The sequence below is a fragment of the Pocillopora damicornis genome, chromosome 11 (genome assembly GCF_964200805.1).
Source record: "Pocillopora damicornis chromosome 11, jaPocDami1.2, whole genome shotgun sequence".
Classification (NCBI taxonomy): domain Eukaryota; kingdom Metazoa; phylum Cnidaria; class Anthozoa; order Scleractinia; family Pocilloporidae; genus Pocillopora; species Pocillopora damicornis.
In genome coordinates, this window is record NC_142680.1 from 18730052 (window position 1) to 18748061 (window position 18010).

Genomic DNA, 18010 nt, shown 5'->3' on the forward strand with positions numbered 1-18010 from the left:
GAGCTCACTATTCTTCGCATGCGAAATGTCAGCCGAAAAGAATGTTGAACAATCGTGTACGGTGTGGGAACAGGCTACTTAATCAGCATCCTCTTTAGCTGAATTCTTTGATTATCTTGCCCTATTTTAACTCAGTAGTTATATGTGTTTGTAACAGGCGTCTTCGAAGCCGGTACGGAGCAGACGGCCAACGACATTGAAGAGTAAAATCTCCTCGATGTCGACGATCGAGACACGTCCATTTTGGCCATATAGCTACATCATTTGGAAATTAGTGTTTAAAAATACCTGATATATATGTATTATTCTTGTAGTTATCATTTGGCGCTCCGGCCACGCATTACGTCCGCCCTTCTTTCCAGATTTTTCCTTTCTCCACCATAACTGCCGACGTGTCTTCACATTTTTCTACGTCACAGCTATAACTTAATCGTTTTTGGCCGCGCGCTTAATGGAGACACTTTTTGAACGCTAAATCGTACGTACGTATACATTCCTTTTAGGTTAGAGAACCCTAAATGAGCAAATAAACGACATATTATTCGAAGCCAAATTTTCTACAGTTTTTTTTGACACTTAATCGACGGCCATTTTTGAAAACGTTCCGATCCAGGTTACGTGATTGATACACCACACGTGTGTAAGGCAGTGGAAAGGGTAGCCTGAAAAACAGGCTTAATTTTGGCGAGCGAGTGGCATGTATTTTCTGAATGAAAATTATGGCCGCTATCTTTGATTTTAATGGTAGCGGAAGGCTTAGGGAGAGAAAGAAATTTGTACTACGGGGGCGGTCGACGGTCAAAAATAAGAAGAAGAAGGGTGGGGGTGGAGGAGTGAAGATTCTCGCCCCTCCCCCGCCCCCTACCCCCACTGTTTACTCTGACTCCAAATCAAACATGGCCGGTCGGATAAACGACCGCGAGCTTATAACGTTAGTTCCCACTAATAAGAAACCTACACTGCAGGCTATAAAAAGGGTCATGCTAAGACCAGAAGGTAACAACTTCGCCCTCGCTGTTCAACCGCTACCGAGCGGAAAAAGATTGTATTTGTTCCATTTTGATACAAGCCACCATTTAGAGACTATGAAATACGAAGCGAGAAATAAAACACTTTCCCTAGAAAGGTTAAATTATCAAAACGCGACGGATCGCGTATCTGTATTCAGAGCCACGGGTAAATTACATGCCATACCAAACAGAGGTAAAAAAAATAGTTATATATATTATTTTTTCCTCTTAACCATGATCGAGTCTGTCACTTATAGAAATATTTTTTAGTCCAAGCCGAAAAGTATTAAACTTAAGATTTTGCCCGGTGTATATCACTGTGACCTCAAGTCCATCGATTCTGGAGTGAGCGTGACATAAGCGCAAACTGTCGTCACGTATTGTGGGAGGTCTTGATCTGGTTTCGTGAACGAAAATCTTCTTCCACGTTCCGAAAATATACAAGATTTATACTTTCTGTATCTATTTTTAACGGAGACTAGTGAGCAGCACAAAGAAAGACTACTTGGTGTTGTAACTTTTTGTTTATTTTTTTCCGACGCGTTTTGTCTGAGACTTCTTCAGGGATGATTACAACTAACATTGAACAGAATATATAGCACATTCGAGTCCCTAAGTATGACTTCCAGCGGAAGTGAATAATCACAGGAACATGTTGTAAACCGACGTAACAAGAGACGTCTTCTTATGAGCACTACACTCAAGCATTGTTTCTCATTTGCGACCGGAAAATATGATGAAATAAATCTTGTCTGCAATGTTACTCGTTTCAAAAATGAACCACTGTCAGCTGAGTGAACAGTAAGTTACGCACGCTCGTTTATCGTAAATAAAACAAGCCGACAGCCTGAGAGAGGAAGCCATGAAAGCACATGTCATGAGACTGCCCAGCACCCATAGTATTAAACGCAATATCTTGGTTAAGAAAACGAACCGAGTAAGCGACCCAATCGTGTAACGGAAATAACAAGCTCGTAATAAGGTAAGATTGAGGAAAGTAGTGGTTATTTCTGTTAAGACTAAGTCAGGGAATTTTGAAGAGCAGGCGTGTTTGTGAGTCGTCCATTCTGTTTTTTTTTTTTTTTGCATCTTTCAAGCAAGCAGAAGTAAGCGTTAGGTGAGCGCTATGGATGAAAAAGAAGTTATTCCTGCTCTATCGCATGTTTTGAAGAGCATTGTTTAGGGGCGCCATGTTTATTTCAAAAAGGAAATTGAGCAATGCTGAGTGTATTGACCAGATTAAAGGGGAATTTCCCCTTCTAAGGCGCGTTTGACCTGTAAACATCACGCCACATTTCTCGAGAACAATGAATTCTTCATTGCTTAGGCATTTAGCATAGTAAGGGTCAGTTTAGAATTTCTGTGTAGTATGAATAGGTAGTCATAACACAACCACTCTCTGGATGAATTTCGAGTTGCATTCTCGCAGTTCGTCCAATAATCATTCAGATAATCAGTTTGTGCGTCTGCCATCATGATATTTATCGCTCTAACTTGAAATTGGAGGTAGGTGAGTAACAGTTTTCTTCAACTACACCTTGAGTTGTTCATTATCGCCACTGTGTGTTTGTCGACGAATCCGGTGACAACTTTTGGACGGCCAGAAGTCACGGTAAAGCGCAGTAGGGAAAATCTGATTTACGCGCAGATGATCGCTTTTTGTCGCTTAGGAATGTAACTTCACGCAATTGTTCGCCTTTTCAAACAAATGAATGCGTATTTTCTCGTAATGAACAGCAAAAGGTTTATTAACGAACGTTTTAAGCCGCTTTTAGCAGAAATTAAAACGCAATCTTTTGTACCCTTCAATTTCCTGTTATCATCAATTGCGTAATAATTTGTTTCTTCGTGCTTGTCGTTCATGCCATGCAAGTTCGTAATCCCATTTATTTAGGATATCTTGTTGGAAGTTAATACTTTGAAAACTTGAAAGAGATTTGAAATTTCATAAACATGTAAATCAAAATACCGTGATATTATGATATCAAACGTGAAATTATTTCAAACTGTTTGCTGGAAAAGAAAAGTTTGTATCAATAAAGTGGAGTTGAGGTTTAAGAAAAACTAGGTTTTGACGCTATACCAAGCTTATTGAAGTGAATTTTTTGAAGGACTTTAAGTTCTAAGATGTACATTGATCCTATAGCGTCACAATCTTCGATTTCTCGGTTTCCGCATTGTAATAAGATACAATTGTTTCGGTTGAACCTCGAGGGAGAAATCTTTTAGTTTCAATTACAAAGTGCTGGGACTTGGCATCCAAACAGAAAGCAGATTCAAAGAGTAAATCTTTATTCTAATTAGAGATGAGTTTTCACCTTTTCTCAAGTCAATTTAGCTGTGTAGCCACTTTCCGTATCCATGCCGTTATGCGCAATTGATAGAGTCAGTGCGCATGTGCGGTTAAGTATTTATTCAAACGAGAATAACATAACCAAAGACCTTTTTACCTTTTCCTCTCACATATACCAATCGCTGTTTAATTTCACTTAATATGTACCTATGCTTGAACAAATTGAATCTTTCTCAGGATTTTGGTCGAGGATAGCTATCTCCAGAGCTAACGCCGATTATGGCTCTACAGCCTTTTATAAACGAACAGCTGAATTACTTCAAATTTGCCTCAGTTGTACTCAATGAGTTCGCCATTGCTTTGCGTCAGACGTTCAAATCCATGTGGGACAACAGATTTGGACATCGTCCCGGATATCAACTGTGGGATAACTCCACGGTAGTAAGAAATTTGTTTCTAGCTGAAGAAGGTGGAAAAAGCAAAGTTCCTACACACATCTCCTATGAAGAATGGGATTGTACCGCCCTGTTCCAGGCCACCATCTATGCAAGGTCCTTCGCTACGCCAGATAGCAAAGGTCATTACAAGACACTCAGTGAAATGTACGTAAGACACCATAAAGTACCTCGTGGAAAGTTCCATCCATCTGTTGTGAGTCCAAGTGGAAATACAGCCGAAACCTTCGCTCTTGCGATTGATCAGCTTCGACTTTTACGAAACTCCCTTTGTCACGCAGACAGGTCAGAGATTGATAAACCAACCTTTGACCAATACGTGAAGCTTGCTAAAGAAGCATTCAAAGCTCTTGGAATCATAACAGATCCCGTTGATGCCATCGGTGGACTGACAGAGTCTGACTTTCCCACCAAAGAAGTTCGCAAATTGGAAGAAAGTCTTAGACAGGAGACCAGATCATACATCGAGTGTCTCGAAGAACTAAGATCAGGTGTCGAGTGTCTCGAAGAAGTGAAATCAGGTGTCGACAAATTAATAGCACAGGGGAATGCGATAAAAGAAAAAGTTGATGACCTCGCTTTGTTGAAAGGAGAAATAGATGATTTGAAACTAAACATGGATGAAGATCAAACAGGTATAAACTGATTAAAAGCTTTACAGAATTTTTTGATTAACAACAATTTAAGATGTAATATGGCAGTCTTATAACCATTAGTTTGGCAGGGAGGAACTGAAAAGAAATAGCAGCGTTTCTGCTCTTTACTCTAGTAATAATAGTTCAACGGGGCAACTTCCAGTTTTCGCAAAAGTGCTTCGTATATGTCTTGAAAATCCTGTCTTCGTCCCTAAGATGATTTTATTCTATAATCAGAATACCACCTTAAACAATCTGTTATCTTTTATTTTAAAACGATTTGTTTAAGAAGTAAGCTGCAGCCACTATATTTACCGGCATCGTGACTCCTGTGGGATGTTGTTAAGATTACAACCTCACGGAAAGAGCAAGAAGCTCATGATTAAAGCTGTGTCCCTAAAACACGATTTCCACATTTTTAATGGTACAGTAAAATGTACTATTTATCATCATCGTTATTTTTCTCTCCAAACTACCGACATGAGCTCTTTCATGATTGTATCAATTTGCTTCTTTTAAGATTCAAGGCCATTCCTTCCGCCATCAAATCTTCCTTCAAAGGTTCCACACTTCACTGGCCGTCAGAGAGAATGTGAAGACATCAGCAGTCACTTAACTTCCAAACGTTCCCGGATCGTGTCGGTATGGGGCTCGCCTGGTTTTGGTAAGACTTCTGTGGCAACTGAAGTCGGACATCGACTTCAAACTGGTGGACTTCTCGTATACTTCTTCTCCATGAGAGGGCTTCTTTCAAAGGCCGATCTGACCACGCAGCTTCTGAGCTTCTTTAGAAGACACTCCACAAGAGATCAAATTCCTCAGCAGATGTCCATAGAAGAAGAACTTTTTCTCTTTCTAAGAGACATTTCAGGTGAATTTGTGATGATTCTTGACAATGCCGATGAATTACTCGAAAGTGGAGCACCGAATGTGAAGGAGGATTTCATAAACCTTCTGGAAGTCATTCTTAGTCAATTCAAGAATTTAACATTTCTTCTTACCACAAGGGAATCTCTTGAGTTCATGAATGTGCATTTTGAAGGCCATCAAGCAGTAAGAATAGGGCCATTACACGAGTCTTTCTCTCAAACCTTAGTCGGCGGATTACTTCCTAAAGCGACCGCGTCTGACTGCTCGAAAATTGCGAAAATCTGCGGGTTCGTACCTTTGGCCATGAAACTGTTGTGTTCTTCCATTACTGAAGATAATGCTCAGCCGAGTCAATTTTTAGATACCTTCAAGGAATCAATAGAAAGTAGCCTTTTCGAGCTATTGGACAATCCAGATTATCCAAGCTATCTGCGATTAAAGTTCCTATTTGAATCCTCATTTCAGAGACTCTCTTTATCTGAAAAAGAAGCGCTGGTATCACTTAGTGTTCTTTCTGGAGATTTTAACCACTCAGTTGCTACAGCTGTCATGGGTGTAAAAACAACTCTGGAGGCCAAGAAAATCTTGCATAGGCTTCGGAGAAAATCTTTCCTCGACTCTAGTTCCAAACCTGAGTCATTTTCGATGCATAAGTTGATTCTGTCGTTTGCAAGAGGAAGAGGTCAAGATGAAATGAAAGAAACCATGCTGAACTCCAAAGCACGTTTGTCTGCATTTTACGTCTCTCTTTTCGACAAGCTAAATAAACAGTTTTTGACAGGACAATCCATGCAAGCATTTATTGATTTCTATGGAGAGAAGCAGAATATTATTCAGAGTCTTATGGAGAGCTGCTCCGATCCCAAGACATGTGACGTTTCATTTGGTGTCCTCACAAAGGCGGAAATCTTTCTAGATTCCCTTTTCTGGTGCGAGGGAAAAATTATCGACAAAATTTATGATCACGCAACTGAAAAAGCTCAGGCGTTTGGAAAGAGCGTGTTCTACAGTCAGTTACTGTTGTCCTTGGCATTCACCGAAGTGACTTGGGGGATACATGGAAGATCGATGACGCTGCTCTCTAAAGCCGAGGTCTTTTCTTTGTCGGTAGATGATAAAAGAAAATTCCTTTGTTATAAAGGCATCTGTCAACTGGTTTCAGGGAAAATAGATGACGGAGCTGAGAACTTACAAAAAGCTCTTTGCTTGGTGAGTGATAGCCCCGAACAACGAATTCTCAGAGTAATTGCACTGCAAATTCTTGTTACTTACTTTCTTTTCAAGAAAAAGAAAGCAACTTCTCTGGAGCTTTACACCACAGCCTTACATGAATGCAGAGCATTAGGAGACACAAGTCTCCTTGTTATTCCTCCAGTGAATAACAAAGAATTGGGAATGATCGAGGCAGATATGCCAAAGGCAGATGTTACAACCACTCAACCACTTAGATTAGAAATGATATGCGTTGTTAGCAAAGCGACGGAAATGTCCTCTGATTATGAAACAAAGCAAGCCATAAGCAAATCTGTACTAAGGATGTCAAATGAAATAGATAAACAGATCCTCCCACATTCCATTGGTTCATGGACCTTCCAGCGCAACGTCAATTCGACACTTAAAAATGTACTGAATAATCCTGAGGAAGCAACAAAGGTGTGTGACACATGGATAAATTATCATAAAATGACCTTAAAACAAAGTGGAAAAGTTAATGCAGGAGATAAAGCTAAACCCAACAAACATCTTGATTTAAATTGGCATCAAGAAAGACTACTAAGAAGCTATTTGGACCGTGGCTGCGCTATTCATCAGATGCAAAACTATCCTGGTGCCATTCAGTCCTTTCAACTTGCCCTCGACATTGCAATAGGACTCTTCGGGGAAAAACACCCAGACACAGCTCAAAGTTACTTTTCTCTCGGAGAAACACAACATGCCTCAGGCGACTTCTCGTCAGCAGTTACGTCTTTTCAGCGTGCTCTCAAGATTAGAACTAAACTCTTCGGGAAAGAACATCCAGATACAGCTCAGAGTTACTTTTCTCTCGGAGTAACCCAACACGCCTCAGGCGCCTTTTGGTCAGCACTTCAGTCCAAACAGTGTGCTCTTGCCATAAGAGTTAAACTCCTCGGGGAAGAACACCCAGACACAGCGAAGAGTTACTTGTCTCTCGGAAAAACCCAGCACGCCTCAGGCGACGTTTTGTCAGCCCTTCAGTCCAAACAGCGTGCTCTTGACATTAGAGTGAAACTGTTTGAAGAAGAACACCCAGAGGAAGCTAAGAGTTACTTTGACCTCGGAGTAGCACAACATGCCTCAGAAGACTTTTTTTCAGCACTTCAGTCCAAACAGCGTGCTCTTGACATAAGAGTGAAACTCTTTGGGGAAGAACACTCAGACACAGCTCAGAGTTACTTTTCTCTTGGAGTAACCCAACATGCCTTAGGCGACTTTTTGTCAGCACTTCAGTCCAAACAGCGTGCTCTTGACATAAGAGTTAAACTTTTTGGGGAGGAACACCCAGACACAGCTAAAAGTTACTTTGACCTCGGAGTAACACAACATGCCTCAGGCGACTTTTTGTCAGCACTTCAGTCCAAACAGCGAGCTCTTGACATAAGAGTTAGACTCTTTGGGGAAGAACACCCAGACACAGCTAAAAGTTACCTTGACCTCGGTGTAACCCAACATGCCTTAGACGACTTTTTGTCAGCACTTAAGTCCAAACAGCGTGCTCTTGACATAAGAGTTAAACTCTTTGGGGAAGAACATCCAGACTCAGCTAAGAGTTACTTTTCTCTCGGAGTAACCCAACATGCCTTAGGCGACTTTTTGGCAGCACTTCAGTCCAAGCAGTGTGCGCTTGACATAAGAGTTAAACTTTTCGGGGAAGAACACCCAGACACAGCTGAGAGTTACTTTGACCTCGGTGTTACCCAACATGGCTTAGGCCACTTTTTGTCAGCACTTCAGTCCAAAGAGCGTGCTCTTGACATAAGAGTTAAAGTCTTCGGGGAAGAACATCCAGATACAGCCGAGTATTACTTCTCTCTCGGAGTAACCCAGTTTACCTCAGGTGACGTTTTGTCAGCACTACAGTCTTTTCAGCGTGCCCTTGAAATCAGAATTAAACTCTTGGGGGAAGAAGAACCAAACAAAGCTTAGTGTTACTTTTCTCTCGGAGAAACACAACATGCTTTAAGCGACTTCTCGTCAGGAGTTCAGTCTTTTCAGCCTGCTCTTGAAATTAGAGCTAAACGATAGTTACTTTACTCTCGAAGTAACGCAACATGCCTCAGGCGACTTTTTGTCAGGACTTGAGTCCAAACAGCGTGCTCGACATTAGAGACTATTTGGGGAAAACATCCAGACACACCTCAGCGTTACGTTTATCTCGGAGAAACACAAATTGCCTTAGGCAATTCCTTGTCAGCACTTCAGTTCGATCAGCGCTCTTACAGTTTTTACAATTAAAATGAAAGATTTTTCACTTCATTTCAACGTTTCATTGCAGTAACTCGATTAAAAACATTTCATGTCTCAATATGAGTTTATTTGAGATGAAGACAAGTTTACATTCACTCTATAATATGAAAAAATAAATAAATTCCCGCAGAATCAAGGTCTCAATATCGCTGACTTCACTGCTTTTTGTTTTTGTTTACACCATAGTCTTGTTAATGTTCGTGTATCCAGCCCCTACACATGATAGCAAGATTTTACTCTCTCCTCCTGCTACACTGTTGTCGTCATCACTCTGTTGTGTTTGTATTTTGAACATCACTCCAAAAAATTCTTTTAGATGCCTTAAAAATTGAATGCTGTAAAAGAGTTGATGATAGTATTGAGAAAATTAAAAAAAATTACTGAGTAGAAGGAAAACAATAACATTTATAATGAACCTGCAACCACTAAGCCGTCTCTCCCCTCCCTCCCCACTTACTTTTCTCCATTTCTCCTTCCTTCCAACACTTTCCTTTCTTCCTGTCTATCTCACCTCTCTTTCATCTCCTTATTATTCTTCATCATATTCCTTTCTTCCCTCTCTTCCTATTATCCATTCGACCGAGCTGCACTTGTCTTCATTTCCCATCATCCTTTACACCTCACCTCCCTGCCACCCTGTCCCTCTCCTTCTTCCTATCTCCCCTCTCTTCTTTATCTTTTCCTTCCTAATCATCTCCTCTCCTTCTCTCTTTCCCTCTCTATCCCTCTGTCTCCCTCCATTTCCCCTCCCTCCTCATTCCCTCCCTGTCCTCCTCTAAATTTTTCTCCCTCCTCCTGCCCCCCTGCTACCTCATTCTCCTCCACTGTGCCCTCCATATACCCCCTACAATGCCTCTATCCTCTCTCCATTCCCCCTCCCTCCCTGTCTCCTCCTATGTGTCCTCCAACATACTCCCTAACACTGCCTCTTCCCACTTTTCAATCTCTCTGTTTCTCCTCCTTCTCCCTTCTCTCCTTTTCGCAATTGAATGAGAGCCAGACTGATGCCAAGCAGTTAAAAAAATCTTTCCTAATAACACACAACAGATCATAACTCCAGCTAACAGAAAATTGTGTGAATTTATTTACTCTTTTCACTGATAGACATTATCAACTACTTACGTATATGGAGTCAGTGGACCAGTGAGAATTTTAGAAACATCCCTTTGTCCCAGAATCATGTAAAGGAGAACAACACTCTGATGGCGAGAGTCAACACAGCCTCCCTATCAAAGGAGAAAGATAAATAATAATAGTGAGTCTCATTTCAGAATATACAGCTATACTTAAATCATTTTAAAAGCTAGTACGAGTGTAAGCCTGATCACCAGCTGCCAAGAGTTCTTAATGAAGTGCATTTTGATTGAGTGTCATACATCCAAAACTGAAAGCAATCACAGTAGCCAACCAGAATAAAGGAACATATCATGAGCCAATGAAGGATCCAAGTATAAACCTTACCTTGTAAATTTCTTCAAGTAACATTTCAGCTGCCTGTTTGCCAAGATCCTCAGGGACAACTGGCTGACCCTCCCCTACTGGGGTAGATGATGTCTGAACACTTAGCATGGCACCAGTTGTTGATTCTGCACTAATGAGATCCCAAACCCTCGTGACCTGGAGGAGGACATTTTTAATCATGATTACTGGTATCATTAATCTGATGACTAATGGTGTACCATGCTTATGACAAAAGAACACATTGCATCTCTGGTTTTAAGAGACTCTGAAAAGCTTGCTTATCGTAATATCACCAGCACAACAGAAGTGCACTGACTCAGTTCCATTAGCAAATCTGGGCGCAAGATCTAGCAAGTGCTATAACTTTGCCTTCTTGGACAAGACACCTTACTCTCACAGTTCCTCTCTCTGCTCAGGAGTATGAATGGGTACTGATAACTTCTTAAGTAAATCTAAAAAATGCCAAGGACAATTTACAATGGATGGTCACCCCTTCCAGGGGAGGGGGAGGAGTAGTAAAACTTCTCATAAATTTTGCCTCTGTGGATATTAAGAAATATGGTTTTTGTTTTCTCATGAGCACAGGACAAAGAAAAAATTCTGAGTCCCCATAAGGTATTGAACCTCAAACCTTCAGATTCCACACTCTCATGCTCTAACACTGAGCCACAGAGACTCTAAGGCCCATTATGAATTTCATATCTGACACATATCCTGCACTCTGCTAGGATCAGCAATGTTGATAGCACCACATTTTGTAAATAGAAGAAGAAACATGGTAAGCTTTATGCTCAGTAAGGAAATGTAGAAAGATAATTTTTTGTCTTGCTGTGGATATTTACTGCATGAATTGTGGTGAAACATGCTGATTCCCTGGTAAAAAAGTTAAAGGTTTGTTTTAAAATGACATACTTTCCAGATTGACCTCCTTTGCAGTGATCTGTATAAATGTAGATATCAGACACAAACTGGTTCAATACACCACGCACTGCGTCAAGCACCCTATTACAAATAGCTGGAGAAACTCTCATAGCATACCTGTTTAAGGTTTGGTTAAGGCAAATCAACTTTTTCCCAAAAAAATAGTGGTCTATGTGTAATGGTCTCTGTAACAGCAAAAATGTTATCACAAAAACTTGAAATATCTCTTATTGAGACAGCAACAAAACTAGTTGTAGAAGTAGTAGGTTGAAGCTAATAACATAAATTATTTAAATTTAATTAATTAATTAATTTAAATTATTTAAATTTATTTATCACAAAAACTTGAAATATCTCTTATTGAGACAGCAGCAATACTAGTCGTAGAAGGTAGGTTGAAGCTAATAACATAAATTATTTAAATTTATTTATCACAAAAACTTGAAATATCTTTTATTGAGACAGCAACAATACTAGTCGTAGAAGCAGTAGGTTGAAGCTAATAACATAAATTATTTAAAACTGCACTAAGAGCAACTTTTGGTAAACTGACTCAAAAAGTGATAACACATAAAAGAAACTGGCTTTAAATACAAGAGGACTATGAAATAACATGCAGTATGGAAATGTGAGAAAAGGTGTGCCTGACAAGGAAAAACGCTAACAAATTTAACAAAAAACACTTACAAGGAGGTATGAATAATAATAATAATAATAATAAAAGATTTATACCGCGCCAGTATCCTACTGTTCAAAGGCGCCTATAAGAAAAAAAAACTTGAAAATTAACACTTAAGACAGCTAATATTAATTATAAATAATAATAATAATAATAATAATAATAATAAAAGATTTATACCACGCCAGTATCCTACTGTTCAACGGCGCCTACAAAAAAAACTTAAACATTAACACTTAAGACAGCTAATATTAATTATAAAAGGCTTTTCTAAAGAGTAAAGTTTTCAATCTACGTTTAAAAACAGACACAGACTGAGCATTTCTAATTTCACTTGGCAAAGCATTCCATAATGATGGTGCTGCTACAGAGAAGGATCTTGCGCCATATGTTTTCAAGTTATAGGATGGAGAAACCAGAAGGTGCTTGAATGATGAGCGTAGTTGACGCGATGGGGTGTAAGATGTAAGCAGATCACAAATGTACGACGGTGCCAGGTTGTTAAGTGCCTTGTAGGTTATAAGTAAAATCTTAAAAATAATACGTTGGTTAACGGGAAGCCAATGAAGATTGAAAAGAACAGGCGTAATGTGATCATGCTTTTTTGTAAGTGTGACGAGGCGCGCCGCGGCATTCTGGACGTGTTGTAGCCTTTTTATAGCGTAGGCTGGTAGGCCATACAAAAGGGAATTACAGTAATCCAGCTTCGAAGATACAAACATATGAACCAGCAATTCAGTAGTGGTCGCTGAAAGATATTTCCTGATATAGCTAATATTTCGCAAATGATAAAATGAAGATTTACAAATGTCAGTAATATGATCCTTAAAGCAAAAATGGCTGTCGAACATAGTGCCGATATTCCTCGCCTTTTGCACGGAAGGGATAGTCTCACCAGCAACTGAAATTTCGTGAAGGAGTGGTCTTGGAAGATGTTTAGCGGAAATTACCAATAATTCAGTTTTGTCTTTATTTAATTTAAGACGATTAACCATCATCCAATGACTGATTTCATCCACACAGCTCTCGATGCTAGAAACCGCTAGATCCCTATCACCCAGTACGGTTGGTTGGAAAGACAAGTAAAGCTGTGAGTCGTCAGCATAAAAATGATAGCTCAGGTTAAATTTCTTTACGATATCTGAAAGCGGTGAAGTATAAAGCAAATACAAAATGGGTCCCAAGACAGATCCTTGTGGCACTCCACATTTAAGGTCATGTTTCGTCGAAGTACCACCATCAACGGAGACATATTGCGTGCGATTCGATAAATAAGATTGCAACCATAATAGAGGCTTCCCAGCTATCCCAAACCGTACACGTAAACGAGAGAGGAGGATGGTATGATCGACTGTATCGAAGGCAGCGGAAAGGTCTAACAACAGTAAAATTACGATTCGACGATTATCAATGGCAGAAAGAATATCATTGTGAACATGAATAAGTGCAGTTTCAGCACTGTGATATTTCTTGTACGCCGACTGGAATGTCTCATTTAACTCATAATCGTTAATGTAGGAGATAAGTTGATTAGCTACCAATTTTTCAATTGCTTTGCTAATAAATGAAAGATTCGATACAGGACGATAATTGCAGAATTGAGTATGATCCAAAGAAGATTTCTTAAGGAGCGGGCGTAACATTGCAACCTTGAGTTGCGAAGGCATCTGACCAGATTCCAATGAGATATTTATGATTTTGGAAATGAAAGGCAACAGAACACTAAGTGCATTTCTTGTAACATAACCAGGAAGAGGATCAAGAGCACATGACTTAGCAGCCAGATTCATGATACATGTATGAACTTCATCCGCTGTTACCATTTTGAAAATATCAAAAGAATATGGACAGGCGTTGTCAACAACAGCAACTGTATCTCGATGAGGGAAAGCAGCAGTCGTTATATGACCCCGTATTCTATCTATCTTTGTAGTGAAGTACTTAATAAACTTGTTAGCAAGATCAGTGGGCGATTTGCAGGGGGGATATTGAATATCTGTTTTCCTTTGTAGTAGTTTATCAATTATCTTAAAAAGCTGTTTATAATTTGACTGATTCTCATTGATTAATGATGCGAAATAATTCTTCTTGGAATCACGAATTAAGTTGTTGACAGCATCACATCCCTCAATAAACAACTTACGATCAGAAGGAAGTTTTGTCATTCGCCAGCGTCGTTCAAGTTTTCTACGGGATCTCTTTAAATTATTTATCTCCTCAGAATACCAAGGTGCAGCGGGACGCAAAGTAACTAACTTTTTTTGCAGTGGAGCATGAGTCTCAAGTATGGTAGTAAGGACTCTGTTATATTGATCAATCAAATAATCCAAGGATGACGATGACGAGGCAAAAAGATCAGGAAGGCTCGAATTCATAACATCAGCACAGAAATTATCAAAATCAATAGATCGAAGCTTTCTGAATGAAATAATCTTCTTGTCGAGCGGCGGCTTATTAAGCGAGAGCTGGAAGTGAACAGCAGCATGATCAGAGATGACAAAAGGAGAACCAGTTGTTAAATTCGAAACAATACTATCATCAGATCTTGTAATCACAAGATAGATTTTCACTATCTATGAAAAAATATAAAGAATGAAATAAATGAGTCCATACAAATTACACATAAAATAATTAGCAAGCACTTTCATCTTGCAGTCCCTGTAATATAGCTATAACACTTATACCAAGGGGAAAAGTAAAGGATACGCAAGGCCTCTTATTCTTTTTATCTTACCAGGATCTGTGAATTGTAATGGCCGCAAGTTTCTCCTCACAGGACAAGAGAATACCACCTCCCCTCCTCCCTCTGGAGGTGCTCCCCTTTTCACTATCTGTGACAAAAAAAGTCAATGAAATGATAATACATATATTTCACCATTTTCTGAACAGCTATGTACATCAATTGCAACAAATTATAAAAATTGATTAAAAAGGAAAAGAGTTCAAATCCCACGGGATTGTTTTGGACACCAACTTTGCCCCAATTCAATTGTTTTGGTAAAAAATACCGCCCCTGTAATGTTCAGTAAGAATGACCTATTGCAGTCCTCTTTCCTCTACTAACCAGAAAATGCACTTTCACATTACTTTTTAACTCAATATTAATTATTCAAAGACACGTATTTCATGTTTGTCTCCATATAGTGAATAATTTTTTATCCTAAATTAAGGGGCACTATATGAGGTATCTAGATGTGCCTCTCCCCTCTGCTCTAATATTTAAATGTACAGAATTAGAATTGCTTAGCTATTATGGTGACCTTGTTGATTACATGACTTAAATTACTACTTCATGGAGTAGAGATTTATTTAACCATGTTGAAAGGGGCAGCTGAGTCATATTATTTAACTTTCTTTCCAGCTAATTTCACTGATGGTACAATTAATGCATGATTCAATCTTTTGCATGTGTTAGAATTCTACTTGGAAAATCATTAATAATGATAATAATAATAATAATAATAATAATTAAATTCATTAATAATAGCTAATGATACCTTTAAATCTAAGCCTTCATCATCCACCACAAACTTCTTTACCAGAGGGAGAGTAACTGTTTTAATGATGTCAACCTAAAATAACATCATTCAGCAATCATCAAATTCTAGGAAAGGCACATTTCTGAGAAGTAATCTAATTATGCACCTCTATACAAGCTCATTTTCCATCTTATTTCTGTCTACACTGTTAGATATGAAATGAGAGTTTTTACAAAACAGAGAGAAACTGGAAAATATCAACACAAAATTTGAATTAACATTTGATCTTTTTTGCATTTAACTCTTTACAACCTCACATCAGTATCCATATTTGACATACTGTTTGATTCTTTATATATTTGCTTTGGTGATGACAAGGAACATTTGTCCAACAGTCAAAGCTTCTTGTGTTGGTGATCATTTCTGTTATCCTCATGATCTTCTTGAATTATACAGCAGTGTACTTTAAGGAGAAGTTAGAAGCTCATCACTCTGAGGGCTTAAAGGGTCAATTCTCCGCAATAAAAAAATATGATATTATTTCTGGCTTACTGTTGGATCATGTCTGTCATTTGTTATTCCTTTCAGAGTAAGTCTGATAGGTTTCTTGCACAATGGTGCCAGCAGCACCACTGCTTCTAGGTAATAACCAATGGATCTTTGAGGATTACAGTCGTGGTCAATGGTTCCTCCAGTTAACAGGCCAGGTTTATAAAACAGCATTGTACCTTTGGAGAAGGAAACAGAGTAACCAAACATAAGGATAATATAGCTTTAATAATTTGGCCCCATTAGGAAGGGGGGGAGGGGGTCCAGATGTCCCCTATAGTATTAATGTTTGGCTTAAACCTCCTGTATCCTATTACTTCCTGTAGTTTCTATCCTAAAATTCAAGTTTACATCCTGGAATATCTATTTTACATATCCCTTTAATTTTTTCCTTAAGTATCCCGTATCCCTATAACCTTTAGCCAAATATTCCGTATCCCAATAACCCCTAATAGGACCTCTATAATGGACATTACCTGGCCGGGCAGTGCTATCATTCATTAAAATCTTATAAACAAATAACAAAAATTATCTGATCAATGATCTGAAGACTTACCTGTTTCATTAATTTCTATTCGTGATCCGTTTGTTACCTTTTCCAGGAGCCGTATAAAACTTGCTTCAAAATCTTTAAAGGGTTACATAGACAGCAAAAATTCTCAAATTACACGGCAAAACACGAAGCATATTTTATATAAGTTTTTTGGAGCTGAAGTCAGCAGCTGAAAAGGCTGTGATTTCTATAATCAGTTCAATAATGGACGCACCTTTCAGCCCAGGATCGTCTTCAACAGCTCTTATGTTTTTTATCTTCACTGATTTACCGCTAAGCGTCGCCAAAACAAGTCTTTGTCGGAAAAAATTACAACCTTCGTATGTCAAATCAGCCGCCATGTTGAAAAACGCACGTGGATGACCTTTCCACTCGTCATATATAATGTACTCTTTCACTCTGGATTTTGCTGCTGGACCAGTAACTTACGTTTTCGTTCAAAATGGCGGACGACGATTTGGAAGGGTGAGTGGTAATGACATTCCAAATCAGCGAATCTTGAGATCTTTTCCGCAGTGATTCACTTGTACATAACTACATACCGAATTAACGTTTTGACGCAATTTATACATCGATCAAAGTCATTTCTTGTGGTAGTGGTTGATAATAGCGGAAACGAAGCAATCGTTGTCCAATTTACTTTTTCACAGCAAAAGTCGCGATGGAGAACTTTCTCGATTTTCTTCTAGGTATGACGATGACCTCGATGAGGTAGAAGAAGAAGACCACTTTGAAGATGTAGATGACTTAGAGGTAAGCTTTCTAGCCATTATTTTCTGAATAAGTTAATTTAGTGGATCTACCATAATTTTGGGGCTGTCCTGGTGTACCGGTACACGAGGGAATTCCTTTTGTTTTCATAACCATACATGGAGTTATGACGCAGTTCGTTAATGTTTCCTTCCTTTGTGTACCGGTACACGAGGACACAACCATAATTTTGACAACGCACGTGTGATTTCGGTTACATGTGAGTCAAACAACACTTACTGATTATCATAATCAAGTTGGTGGAGATTTTTAGTTTGATATAGTAGCGATACTCTCAGAGAGGATATAAATGATTTTTGGTAAAATTTCCGTACAGCTCCATACTATTGTAAAACAAATCTGTTTTCCCAGTCTGTATCCAGTATCCAAGAACTGAATGCATAATGTAGTATGGGGCTGTGCGGAAATTTTACCCCATCGTGTCCGGAATAATAATGTGTCATGACCAATCACATGTGTGATCAGGATATGTAGGCAAAAGTAAATACTAGAGCACAAACTAATCAGTATTTACTGCGTGAAGTTGAGATTTCTCACACCTGACTGATAGCTGGCTGCCATGTTTTCTTGGTTATATCAAATTTGATAAAGTAATACTCAGTCTGAAGTTCATGGTTTTCTGAGTTTCACAGTAATCAAGACTGGTAAAAGACTTTTTTATTGCTATTTTCCTTTCCTGGTGGAGGTTGTGTCTAATATCCTATTGTGTTTTTTTCAGCCAACAGAAGACACAGATAATATTGACATTTTGCCCACAACAGGTATGGTTTACAATAATTTTTGAACAGTGTTCTATAAAATCTCAGTTAAATAAGGTAATCCATTAGAACAAAACCAAAAACTTTGGA

At 38.9% G+C, this 18010-nt stretch overlaps 2 protein-coding genes and 1 pseudogene across 7 annotated transcripts in view; 2 read left to right on the forward strand and 1 right to left on the reverse strand.

The window, feature by feature from the left end:
* The first annotated feature begins 1902 nt into the window (after positions 1-1902).
* LOC149037959 (uncharacterized) lies at positions 1903-8893 on the forward strand. Its single transcript, XM_089186740.1, has 3 exons — positions 1903-1992; positions 3541-4393; positions 4914-8893. The coding sequence occupies exons 2-3, from the start codon at positions 3583-3585 to the stop codon at positions 8426-8428; spliced, it is 4326 nt and encodes a 1441-aa protein (XP_089042866.1). The 5' UTR covers positions 1903-1992; positions 3541-3582; the 3' UTR covers positions 8429-8893.
* On the reverse strand, positions 8795-16804 carry LOC149037960 (RNA 3'-terminal phosphate cyclase-like protein; annotated as a pseudogene). The gene is made up of 9 exons (XR_016180874.1): positions 16606-16804; positions 16395-16466; positions 15842-16017; positions 15308-15382; positions 14517-14641; positions 11123-11248; positions 10211-10366; positions 9872-9975; positions 8795-9084 (listed from the first exon to the last, which is right to left on the reverse strand). The product of XR_016180874.1 is annotated as an RNA 3'-terminal phosphate cyclase-like protein (transcript).
* The window catches only part of LOC149037961 (DNA-directed RNA polymerases I, II, and III subunit RPABC2-like), a 112676-nt gene continuing 111410 nt past the window's right edge, over positions 16745-18010 (forward strand). Inside the window, exons 1-3 of one of the 5 annotated variants that reach the window (XR_016180877.1) lie at positions 16745-16856; positions 17081-17144; positions 17881-17923. Coding sequence is in view for 3 of the 5 variants with exons in the window: in XM_089186715.1 (XP_089042841.1) it covers positions 16834-16856; positions 17081-17144; positions 17881-17923 (130 nt within the window). In the remaining 2 variants the exon portion in view is untranslated. The remainder of the gene's footprint in view (positions 16857-17080; positions 17145-17880; positions 17924-18010) is intronic. The other 4 variants (XM_089186715.1, XM_089186716.1, XM_089186717.1 and 1 more) reach the window with 4 other exon arrangements.